Here is a 12,130-nt window from a genome sequence, read left to right on the forward strand (position 1 = left end):
ATGCTTGCCTAGCAAGTATAAGGCCGATTTCAATCCCCAACATCACAAAACAAAACAAAACAAAAAAACCAAAGGTCACTAACTTCCTTGGGCTACTCATGTCACTGATGAGAAGTTCCTAACTATTATACAGTGGACAGGCAAGAGGGGGTAGCGTCAGCCTTCTTGCTGATCACCAAACTCACAATTAAGTGTATGTGTGTGTGTTAGAGGAGAGACTGTCCATGAAACACAGAAAGATACTTGGCAGGGATGGGAGGTGGAGTGTTCATGTGTATCTACTTGAATTGTGTCTATTGCTGTTTGTAAAAATTTTCCTAAATAATTTTTTAGTTGTAGAGGACACAATACCTTTATTTTATTTATTTATTTTTATGTGGTGCCAAGGATCAAACCCAGTGCCTCACCCGTGCCAGGCAAGCTCTCTACCACTGATCCACAACCCCAGCCCCTATTTTTTTTTTTTTTAACAAGATATTATATTTTATTTGGTTTTCTTATTGTAAAATGCCAGCAATAATGCTGTGTACTTCTTTGGCTCTATGTCACTCTATGTTAAAATTTTTTTGACATCTAAACTTTTCTAAAATGATCTGGGCCTGGGTGGTGGGGTGGGGAGTGAGTGTACTACAACTGATGCATATGTCTAAGGCGTCTCCTTCTCCAAGCTGTCATTTAATTCAAGGAGCATCTTTAGCATCTTTAGTCTTGGATTTATAGTAATACCCACCTCATCAGGTTGCCTCAAGGGGTTAATAAGAGAACATTTGTGAAAAACACTTGTAAACTATAAACCTGTATTCAGATGTGAGATATTTTCAAAAGTGGAGATAATGGAAAAGAAAAATGTATGAGTAATGTGTAGAACAAATAGAATTCATTGTAAAAGCACAGTGTGACTCAGGCATACTGTCCTAAGGGCTGTGTATGGGCCAGTTTTGGTTTTTCCTCTGTGAAGTGTATGAGTTTTGTTTTCCTTGAGCAGTAGCTAGGCACTGGAGAGACTGACACTGTAGGCCGATGTTCCTGTTCCATTCCTTGATTTCTCATGAGAGGGGGACAAGCCTCCATTTGTCTGAATTTCATTTTTCTCTATGATCAATTGACCCAATGTCTTTCAGGCTTAAGGATAAGTGGGGCAACAGGCCACAGTTCTGAGTCTGAGTCCAAACTGTACTCATGACTGGCTGTGTGACCCTGGGCCAGTCTGTGCCTCAGTTTCCTCACCTGTAAAATGGTTACCTCTAATGGCCCTGTTAGTTTCGCTCTCCAGTATTCCCTAGCATTTCCTACCTGGGGTTCCCTTCCTTCCCGGGGGACTTGGAGGATACACCTGCTGATATCTAGGAGTGTGACAGCTTAGAGGCTTCATTCATCAATTCCCCCACGTGTGTCTTTAGGGAATATCCCTGGCTCGGCTGTGCTGGTGTTTGACATCCACGTGATCGACTTCCACAATCCTTCAGACTCCATCAGCATCACTTCCCACTATAAGCCCCCAGACTGCTCCGTGCTGAGTAAGAAGGGGGATTACCTCAAGTACCACTACAACGCCTCGCTTCTGGATGGGACCCTGCTGGACTCCACGTAAGGCCATCCTGGAAGTGGGGGTGGGAGTGAGCCTGTGGGGAGCAGATCCACCATTTTCTTCTCTTCTGACATGGGCTGCGAGCTCTCCTGTGCATGCCTTCCCAGCCGCAGAGCTCAGGCCTGCCTCCCGGTTCCGGTGTATTCTGAGGGTTTCCTACTAATATTCTAACTCTGCTCCAGGCCATTTCTTAGCTGGTGGAACTGTCTTTCAAGAAAGCAGATCTTATCATATATAACTGCTATCTTTAAAAACCAACCCTCAGATAAAGGGCACACTTCTGGCACATGTGAGATACTAGGTTGTATTCAAGGCTGTGGCTTCTTAGCTCCTTTCTCAGCCTCACTTATCTCTTCTGCTAGGGCCCATCTTCTACTTTCTAGGGCCTCTCTTTTCTCAAAATCATTCCTTAATTCCTAGGAAAAAACAACTGCTACTGTTTCTGTAGAGTCCTAACACTTTATGTGTTCCCTGTGTTTTAGTTAACATTTTATTTCTGTCTGCTACTGGTGTGAATACCTTACGACTCCCAATGTGTTGATTTTTTTTTTTTTTTTTTTTTTTTTTTGGTACTGGGGATTGAACTCAGGGCACTCAACCACTGAACCACATCCCCAGCCCTATTTTGTATTTTATTTAGAGACAGGGTCTCACTGAGTTGCTTAGAGCCTCGCTTTTACTGAGGCTGGCTTTGAACTCTCGATCCTCCTGCCTCAGCTGAGAATTGAACCCAGTGCAGTGACACACATGTGCTAGGCAGGCGGTCTACCCCTGAGCTGTACCCCCAGCTCTGATTCATATTTTTATCCCTTGCATTTTGCCCAGAGTGTACGTAGCACAAAAAGAGCATTTTACAAATATTAATTGATTGAGAGAAACCTGAAAATATATTAAATAGGAAGGTATAAGGAGCTTTGCGTCTTGTGAAGCTGAATCTTCAGATGTATCTAGAAGTTAATACATCTCTTTAGGAAAGTAACATTTTCAGCCTTTCTTTATATTTTCATTAAGTGTATCAGTTTTTGGACTGCTCCTGACTTAGATTCCAAGCTTGGACCTGGGGTAAAAAGTAGTTTCATTCATGTAAGCAAGTGCTGCTGCATTTATTCTAGATCTGGACAGCCCTCCCTCCCTCCCGCCTGTCCCTCTGCCTTCTGGCTTTGGTGACAGTGTATGAATGGGGCTGCAGAGAGTGGGGCATGAAGATAGCCCTAGATGTGGTATTCGGGGCACTTCTTCTGGGACCACAAGATCCTGCATACTAAGGCATTTAACATATTTCATCAAATCTAAAAATTCACTGATTGTTAAGATCATTATTTTATGTGTCTCTAAGAAAGCAAAAGTGCTGCCCAAAAAATAATGATGGATTTTCAATCATAAAATGCATACTAAGGGCTGGGGTTGCGGCTCAGTGGTAGAGCACTTGCCTAGCATGTGTGAGGCACTGAATTTGATTCTCAGCACCACATATAAATAAATGAATAAAATAATGGTCCATCAGCAACTGAAAAAAAATTTAAATGCATCCTAATTACAGAGAGGTCAGAATGTGAAAAAAAAAGAAAAAATCCACATTTTCAATCAATGAAATGTGTGCTCAGCTTCTGGGGCCCAGATGCTCGGGGTCCTGGCTTACTGCAGACCTTGCAAAGGAATCCCAAGCACCAGATCCTGGAAGCTTGGGAAGACAGTGGGAAAGGAGCAAGGTGTGTAGTTGCTCTGTGAGCCAAGTGGACCACTCACGTGAAAAAGGTCCATGAGGTGAGAGCAGTTGGGGTCAGTCATTGCTCTTGTCCACATTCCTGTCTGTTGCTCCTAAGGCAGAGGGAAGGGGAAGTGGGGCTGGGAAATTAACAAAGGAACTCCTCAGTGGTTCAGGATGTGCTTTTCCTTTGGGAAAAGTCAGACTTCCTGCTCTCTGATGTGTATTTGGTGGAACATTCTCTCAGAACTTTTGGGAGCCATGTGATGCAGAGCTCCTTCCTCTTAGGAGGAACTCCATTTTGTGGCTTGAGAGTCCTTTGTATTGTGTGTAAAATTTCAGGGAATAGCAGCAGCAGGACTTCCCTGCTGGTCCTTCTGGGTGTGAGCTTCAAAATCAAAGAAGGATGGGAAGGATGTTGGGCACCTGCCTACCTGGTTCCACCTCAAGATGGGAGCCTGGGCAGAGAGCCAGAGAGGGTGGAGGGGCTGGCAGGAAGCAGGAAGCTTGGGAGGGAGGGGAAAGCAGGAGACACACAGAAGGAATGAAGAGGGCGTTAGAGAGAAAAATTGACCCCCCCAGAATAAGCAAACAGTATGCTAATGGGGTTTTCAGAGATGATACATGAGAACAAATAACTTCCTTGGAGGATTCTCTTAATGATTGTGTTTAAACTGACCTCAGGGAGGAAGGACAAACATTCATTACTTGATAACTAGGGCAGTTCTAGAAGATTCTGTGAGACTTTGAGACTGAACAGTGTGTAGGTTGGTGCCCAGAGAGAGGCAGTGTGAGAGCTCTTGGGTGCTGATGACCGCGTGGGTGGAGAGCTGGGAGGACAAAGGGCAACTTCCTCCCAGGCCTTGGGCCAGGGCATCCGGTAGCAGAGGTGGCCTTCTGTCGGTTCCTTCACAGGCCAAACAGATAGAGGCCTGGTTTGGGTTTGCAGGTCCCCAAAAGCCACACTGACCCTGGAAACCAGTGGGAGGAGGAAAAAAAGCAGCAGCCATGGACCCAGGAGAGGTGGGAGACCTGAGAGGGGGCTGTGACCCTAAGGGGATGTCCCCTCTGTGTTGTCACCACCTGGAGATAGACATCAAGGGACTTTAGAGGGCATTTCCTCCTGGGCATTGGGAAACATACCCACAGTTTGCCTCTGGGAAGGGATAGAAATGCCACAGATTTTGAAATAGATTTGTTTTCAGTTGTGACTGAGGTGAAGAGCCAACTTGTTTTTGCTGGGTTCCCTGGCGTCCGTGGGCATCAAGGATAATTAAGCTCAGTGGTTTTTGTGGAGTCATAGATTGCTATGGACGAAAGCACTTTACACCATCCTTTTATTGAGCCCTATATCGGCTCTCCACTCTGCCAACCTTATTTTATTACTGGTTATTAGATCATCCCTATGAGATAGCTAACATTATCTGCAGTTTATAGATAAGGAAATGGATAGATTACATTTTCCAGGGTCATAACTACATTATGTACAACAAAAAATTCTCATGAAAATGCCCGACTAGATACAAAGAATATTTCCTTCCTCTTGAACCACTGGAGAGCAGGTTGCCTTGATATCCTATCACTCCAGATACTGAGTGTGCATTTGCTACAAACTTGGACACCCTTAGTACATCCTGTGTAAATCAGATATCCATTAAAATCAGGAAGTTAAGGAGCTGAGGGTATAGCTCAGTGGTAGTGCACTTGCCTAGCATGTGCAAGGCCCTGGGCTCAATCCCCAGCACTGCTGAAGAATCAAAAAAATCAGGAAATTATTGATATATTAGTACTTTGTAATCCTCAGACTCCACTTTACCTTAACTGAGTATTCCTATAAGATCCTTTATAGCAAGAGGATCCTGGGAATTGCAGTATCTCTTCCACACTGAAATAGTCTATCAGTCTTCCCTGATTTTCATGACCTTGATGTTTGGAAGGTGACAGGCCAATTATTTCATTGAATGGGCTGTGACTTGCACTTGCCTGATGTTTCCTTAGGATTAGCTGGTGGAAGTACCCTAGACATGAGGTATTCTCACGAGAACACTGGCTGGTACCAGTGGGTCTGTGGCCTCACTCTTCTCTTCTGTTTCATTTTCAGGTGGAATTTAGGCAAGACTTACAATATTGTGCTGGGCTCTGGACAAGTCGTGCTGGGCATGGACATGGGTCTCAGAGAGATGTGCGTGGGAGAGAAACGGACAGTGGTTATTCCGCCCCACCTGGGCTATGGGGAGGCTGGTGTGGGTAAGTGATAGTATTCAGGGGTGTGGGGCATTTTCACTATCTGTGTGCTTTTTGGGTGCAGTGGGTAGAACCATAATATTATCCTTCCACTTAAAACCCGTGGTGGCACACACTTGTAATCCCAGCAGCTTGGGAGGCTGAGGCAGGAGGATCACGAATTCAAAGTCAACCTCAGCAGAAGTAAGGTGCTAAGCAACTCAGTGAGACCCTGTCTCTAAATAAAATACAAAATCGGGCTGGGGATGTGGCTCAGTGGCCGAGTGCCCCTGGGTTCAGTCCCCACTACCAAAACAACAATAACAACAACAGAAAACCCCACAAAGAGTGTGTGGTTTCCATTCTTTAAAGTATTTAGCTTTCCTGGTTAAAGACGCCTGTGAACTCAGCGAGCCATGTTAATGCCCCTTCCCTCATGAGAAGGAAACAAACCAAAAGTCTTCTGCCCACCGGCAAGAAATGTCCTTCAAGGAGGTCGCGGTTGATTTTTCTGGAGTCAAGCCTTGTGCTTCCTTCCAAAACTGTTTCCTTGGACAGGCAGAATGCTGTGGGCTTTTCACTACTTTTGAGCCAAGAAGATACTCTTTTGGCAAAGCATACTTTCAAGTTTCTGAAAAACTGGTTTTATCACATCCTTACAGAGGTTGTTTTACTTTGTGATTTCAGGCAGAATGTGTCCTCCATCTGAGGGATTCAGAACATTTTGTTTTTGAATTTTTTTATAGTGTTGGGGATGGAACCAGGGGCCTCATGTGCATGCCAGGCTCTACTGCTGAACCACACCTCCAGCCCTCAGGAATGCTTCTTTCTTTTTGGTACTGGGAATTGAACCCAGGAGTGCTTAACCTCTGAGCCACATTCCCAGCCCTTTTTATTTTTTGAGACAGGGTCTCACTAAATTGCTGAGACTGGCCCAGAACTTGTAATCCTCTTGTCTCAGACTCCAGAGTTCCTGGGATTATAGGCATGCACCACCACATCTAGCAGGAACTTATGTTTTTGGTACTGGGGATTGAACTCAGGAGCACTCGACCACTGAGCCACATCTCCAGCCCTGTTTTGTAATTTATTTAGAGACAGGGCCTCACTGAGTTGCTTAGCACCTTACTTCTGTTGAGGCTGGCTTTGAACTCCCAATCCTCTTGCCTCAGTCTCTGGAACTGCTGGGATGCGCCTGGCGCAGGAATATCTCTTTACAGTGTTTTCGTGCTGTTGATGTCTGGAGTTGGAAAGTGCTAACTTACAAAAGTGATTGGCACTTGAGGTTGATTTTCTTTTCTTCATAACTTTTTAAATAGTTGTAAAAATACTATCTGTTCCTCCCACCAATCCCAGAAGAAACCCTTTAAAGAAATATGCTGTGTATCCTTTAAGATTTTTCCATGATATATAAGTAATTATAGTATACTACATTTATATTATACTGTAATGCAGATAATATGTAATATTGGGGCTGAAGGTGTAGCTCAGTGATAGAGCCTCTGGATTCAATTCCCAGCATCAAAAATAAAAAAACTAAAGAATGAAGGAGGCCTGGGGATATAGCTCAGTTGGTAGAGTGCCTACCTCGCAAGCATAAGGCCCTGGGTTCAATCCCCAGCACCGCAAAAAAAAAAAAAAAAAAAAAAAAAAAAAAAAAGGATGAAGGAGCTTAAAGATATGTAATACAAAAGCCAGGCATAGTGGCATACACAATAATCCTAGCTAATTAGGAACCAGAGGCAGGAGGATCACAAGTTTAAGACCCTGTCCCAAAATAAAAAATAAAAGGGGCTGGGGATATGGCACAGAGGTAGAGCACCCTTGGTTTCAATCCCTGGTACTACAAAATTAATTAATTAAAAATTATAGTATATAATATAATAATTTTGAATAATATATAGTACATCTATATAGTCATCTACTTGTACAACTTCTTGTGGGTCCAGAATATATATACTAATCTCAAATCAGTTATTCTTAACATTCTACTGTTAGAGTTTTTCAAAAGTTCTACCATTGAAGTCTCTACTAGTGCTTTGCAAGTATTTTTCACAAGACACACAGTAAGAAATATATTTCACACATAAGCATATAATTTATACATCCAGTATTAAATATAAAGTTGAAACTTGATGAGCTGTGATTACAGGTGTGCGCCTGGCTTATATATTATATATCTCTAAACTCTAAACTTTTATTTGGTGCTGGGAATTGAACCCAGAGGCTCATGTAATTTGTCCTTTCTATGTATAGTATTTGTGTATCTAGTCTATTTTACTCCTTTGTTTTTTTTGGGGGGTGCTGGGGATGGAACCCAGGGCCTTGTGCTTACAAGGCAAGCACTCTACTGACTGAGCTATCTCCCCGGCCCCCTACTCCTTTGTTTTAAAAGCTGCTGTGCCTACACGGACTTCATGGCTCAAGGGGTCACTATGTACAGTTGGAAACTAGTCACCTCTGCTGCACTTCCGTGCTGACCTAAGAAGAGCCTGCCCCGGGAGGCCCAGGGAGGGGAGTGTGCCTGGGTGAGCTTGGTGGTGGCCCTGTGGGCTCACCCCGCATCCTGCCTCTGTCGCTTGTGTAGATGGAGAGGTGCCGGGCAGTGCTGTCTTGGTGTTCGACATTGAGCTGCTGGAGCTTGTGGCGGGCCTGCCTGAGGGGTACATGTTCATATGGAACAGTGAGGTGTCCCCCAACCTCTTTGAAGAAATTGACAAGGATGGCAACGGAGAAGTCCTCCTGGAAGAGGTAACTGGCCTTTGCAGGCGTGTGGGATGGAAGTTGCTCAGAGGGCCTTAGGGGGCTGGGGGCGTGTTCTGAAGGTGAGGCCTTCCTCCAGGTCAGGAGGCAGGATTTCTCATGGTGATGGTGATCTGCACTCATGTGTACCCAGGCCTTTTACACGCATCCTCTGAATGAAACTCAGCTGAAGAAACTGAGTGAGCCCTTGATGCCGGAGCACGCAGATCTGGATCTGGTTCTTAGTTATTGGTCTGCATGATGTGAAGTGTTTTTATAGGTATTCTGTGGTCAACAGCAGTGGTCAAGCCCATTCCTGGACCCTCACAACAGCCACGTAGTCTTTTGTTTTTTTCCAGTATGGAGGATTTAACCCAGGGGTGCTTAACCACTGAATCATCTCCCCAGCCCTTATTATTTTGTATTTTGAGATAGGATCTCACAAAGCTGCTTAGCGCCTCACTAAATTGCTGAGTCTGGTCTTGAACTTGGGATCCTCCTCTCTCGGCCTCCCAAGTCACTGGGATTACAGGCATGTGCCACCATGCCTGTAAGCATTCTTAGGTTTCAGAAGAAGAAACTGCACAAAAAAAGTAAATGACTTGCCCCAGGTCACACAGATACACAGTGCTTTGAGCCAGAATGATGTGCTCCACCATGGAGCTGGGCAGTAGTTTACTGCCATCATCCTGGGGGATTCCAGCTCACTGCCTGCACGTGACTACTTATTCGAGCACATATTCCAGCCCTTTCCCCTTTCTCTCCTATATCATTGCCATTTCTCTGGTTCTTGGGTCATTCCCATTGTCACGCAAACAAACATACCATCATTTCCCATCCTCTTGATGTGTCTTTCCATATCTTTCATTTCTTTGCTCCCTTGACAACAAAAACCTCAAAAGAATTGTCTGCTCTTCCTGCCTCCAGTTCCTTTCCTCCCAGTCTTTGTGTATGTGTGTGTGTTTGTTATTAGGGATTGATTGAGCTATATCCCCTGGTCCTTTTTTTTTTTTAAATTCTTGCTGAGTTGCTGAGGGTTTCACAAAGTTGCTGAGACCAACCTGGAACTTGTGATCCTCCTGCCTCTGTCCCTAGTCTCTGGGATTACAGGTGTGTGCTACCACACCCACTTCCCAGTCTTCTATTTATTTATTCATTCACTCATTCATTTATTTAAATTTTATTGAGATGGAGTTGCACTATGTTGCCTAGGCTGACCTAAACTCTTTTTTTAATTAATTAATTTTTTAAAAGTTGTACGTGGACATAATACCTTATTTATTTATTTATTTTTATGCCGTGCTCAGGATCTGACCCAGTGCCTCACACGTGATAGGCAAGCACGCTACCACTGAGCCACAACCCCAGCTCCTGGCCTCAAACTCTTGTGCTCAAAAGTTCCTCCTGGGGCTGGGGATATAGCTCAGTTGGTAGAGTGCTTGCCTTGCAAGCACAAGGCCCTGGGTTCAATCCCCAGCACCACAAAAAAAAAAAAAAAAAAAAAGAAAAAAGAAAAAAGGTTCCTCCTGGGGTGGGGGATATGGGGGATATAGCTCAGCTGGTAGAGTGCTTGCCTTGCAAACAGAAGGCCCTGGGTTCAATCCCCAGCACACACACGCACGTTTCCTCCTGCCTCAGCCTCTTGAGTAGCTGGGACTATAGGTGTGAGCCCCTGTACTCAGCTTTGTTTTGTTTTGTTTTTCCACTAGGGGGATTGAATCCAGGAGGGTTTACCACTGAGCTACATCCCCAGCCCCTTTTATTTTGAGACAGGATCTCACTAAGTTACCCAGGTTGACCTCAAACTTGTGATCTTCCTGCACCTGCCGGGATTATAGGTGTGTGTCACCACACCCAGCTCCATTCTTTTTTAAACCCACTTCCGCTGGGCTCATATCCCTCTGTGCCACCGAGCCTGGCCTGGCCCGGGTACCCAGTGCCTTCCATACTACAGAAGCCCGGTCAGCTCTCACCCTCTTCCTTCCAAACACCAGCAGGGCGCTTTTCCCTGGCTTCCAGGATACACGTTCTTGGTGTTCCTTTAACCTCTTTGGAACCCCATGTCTCCAAGTGGGCGTACCCCCAGCTGGGTCCTGGACTGTGTTCTCATCTCTGTCTTTGCGTCACTCCCTTGGTGTCGTGGGGTCCAGGGGCTTCGACATCCATCTCCTGACGCCTTCCAAATCCGGAGCTGCTGCTCAGTCTTCTTCCTTCACGTTGCACTCCTGTGTCCAGCTTCCTGGTGACATCTTCATTTATTGAACCCTCGATGCTCTACCTTACACCCCAAACCTGCTCACCCAGGGGTACCTCTGTCCCTCCAGACACTCAGGTGAGAGCACTAGGTAATCTTGGACTCCACTTTCTCTCACAGGCCATAAAGAATCCACCAGAAAATGCTGCTAGCTCTGCCTTGAGGACATACAGCGACTGACCCTCTCACTACCTCCCCGTCATGGCATCTTAGCCTGAACCATCATCTCCCCCCAGATCATGGCAACAGCCTCTGTGATGCTCCTGTTCTCACCCCTGCAGCAGCCTGAGTGGCCACTCCCAGGACCAGTGTAGTCATGGCTGCTGCTTCTCAGAACCTACAGAGCCCCCATCTCCAAGGCCGTGCAGGGGCCTCTGGCCCCTGGGGCTTTGCACACACCATCCTCTGCTCAGAAGATGCAGATAGATAATAGTTGGGCTCATCCCCTCGCTTCCTTCAAGCCGTTGCTCAAGTCTCCCACAAACACCAGGGTTTTACCCTGACCACCAGATTGAATACCTCGCCCCACTCTCCCCTTCCTTGACTGGATTTCTTTTTTTTTTTTTTTCTGGAGCATTCTACTTTGTAACTTAAAATGTAATTTATATTCCTGATTATATTCCTGATTCCTCCACCCCAAAGCAAGCATAACAAGGGCAGGATGTTTGTTGGTTTGTGTGTTCATGTATCCCAAGAGTCTAGTACAGAGCTTGGCACACAGTAGATGCTCAGTAAGTTCTTACTGTGTGAATGAATGCATGGTATGTGTGCACACAGCAGTGTTCTTACAGGGCAGGGGGACAGCTTCAGGTGGGAGAAGGAACTGCCCTGGTGACTACTGTGTATTGGCCACCTGGATCCTAAGGGCTCTTGTGGTTCTTTAGTCCAGGAGCTTTCACCTGCATCAGGAGAAAAACAAAACAAAACCAGCTGAACATTTAGTTCCTCAGAAAATCTTGTCAATTTTCCAAGCTCATAATATCATTCTAAATGGTGAAAAACTGAAAGCATTCCCTCTAAAAACTGGAACAAGGCAGGGATGCCCTCTTTCACCACTTCTATTCAATATCGTCCTTGAAACTCTAGCCAGAGCAATTAGACAGACCAAAGAAATTAAAGGGATACGAATAGGAAAAGAAGAACTCAAACTATCCCTATTTGCTGATGATATGATGGTATACTTAGAGGAACCAGGAAATTCCACCAGAAAACTTTTAGATCTCATAAGTGAATTCAGTAAAGTAGCGGGATATAAGATCAATGCACATAAATCGAAGGCATTTTTATATATAAGCGATGAATCTTCAGAAAGAGAAATTAGGAAAACTACCCCATTCACAATAGCTTCGAAAAAAATAAAGTATTTGGGAATCAATCTCACAAAAGAGGTGAAAGACCTCTACAATGAGAACTACAGAACACTAAAGAAAGAAATTCAAGAAAACCTTAGAAGATGGAAAGATCTCCCATGTTCTTGGATAGGAAGAATTAATATTGTCAAAATGGCCATACTACCAAAAGTGCTTTACAGATTCAATGCAATTCCAATTAAAATCCCAATGATGTACCTTACAGAAATAGAGCAAGCAATTATGAAATTCATCTGGAAGAATAAAAA

At 44.8% G+C, this 12,130-nt stretch overlaps 1 protein-coding gene across 1 annotated transcript in view; it reads left to right on the plus strand.

Moving 5' to 3' along the window:
• The window catches only part of Fkbp9 (FKBP prolyl isomerase 9), a 45,086-nt gene that overhangs the window by 30,562 nt on the left and 2,394 nt on the right, over window positions 1-12,130 (plus strand). The window contains exons 7-9 of the mRNA XM_047559924.1: window positions 1,401-1,587; window positions 5,395-5,540; window positions 8,104-8,267. Of these exons, the coding sequence (XP_047415880.1) occupies window positions 1,401-1,587; window positions 5,395-5,540; window positions 8,104-8,267 (497 nt within the window). The remainder of the gene's footprint in view (window positions 1-1,400; window positions 1,588-5,394; window positions 5,541-8,103; window positions 8,268-12,130) is intronic.

The sequence above is a fragment of the Sciurus carolinensis genome, chromosome 8, assembly GCF_902686445.1.
Source record: "Sciurus carolinensis chromosome 8, mSciCar1.2, whole genome shotgun sequence".
NCBI classification, from domain to species: Eukaryota; Metazoa; Chordata; class Mammalia; order Rodentia; family Sciuridae; genus Sciurus; species Sciurus carolinensis.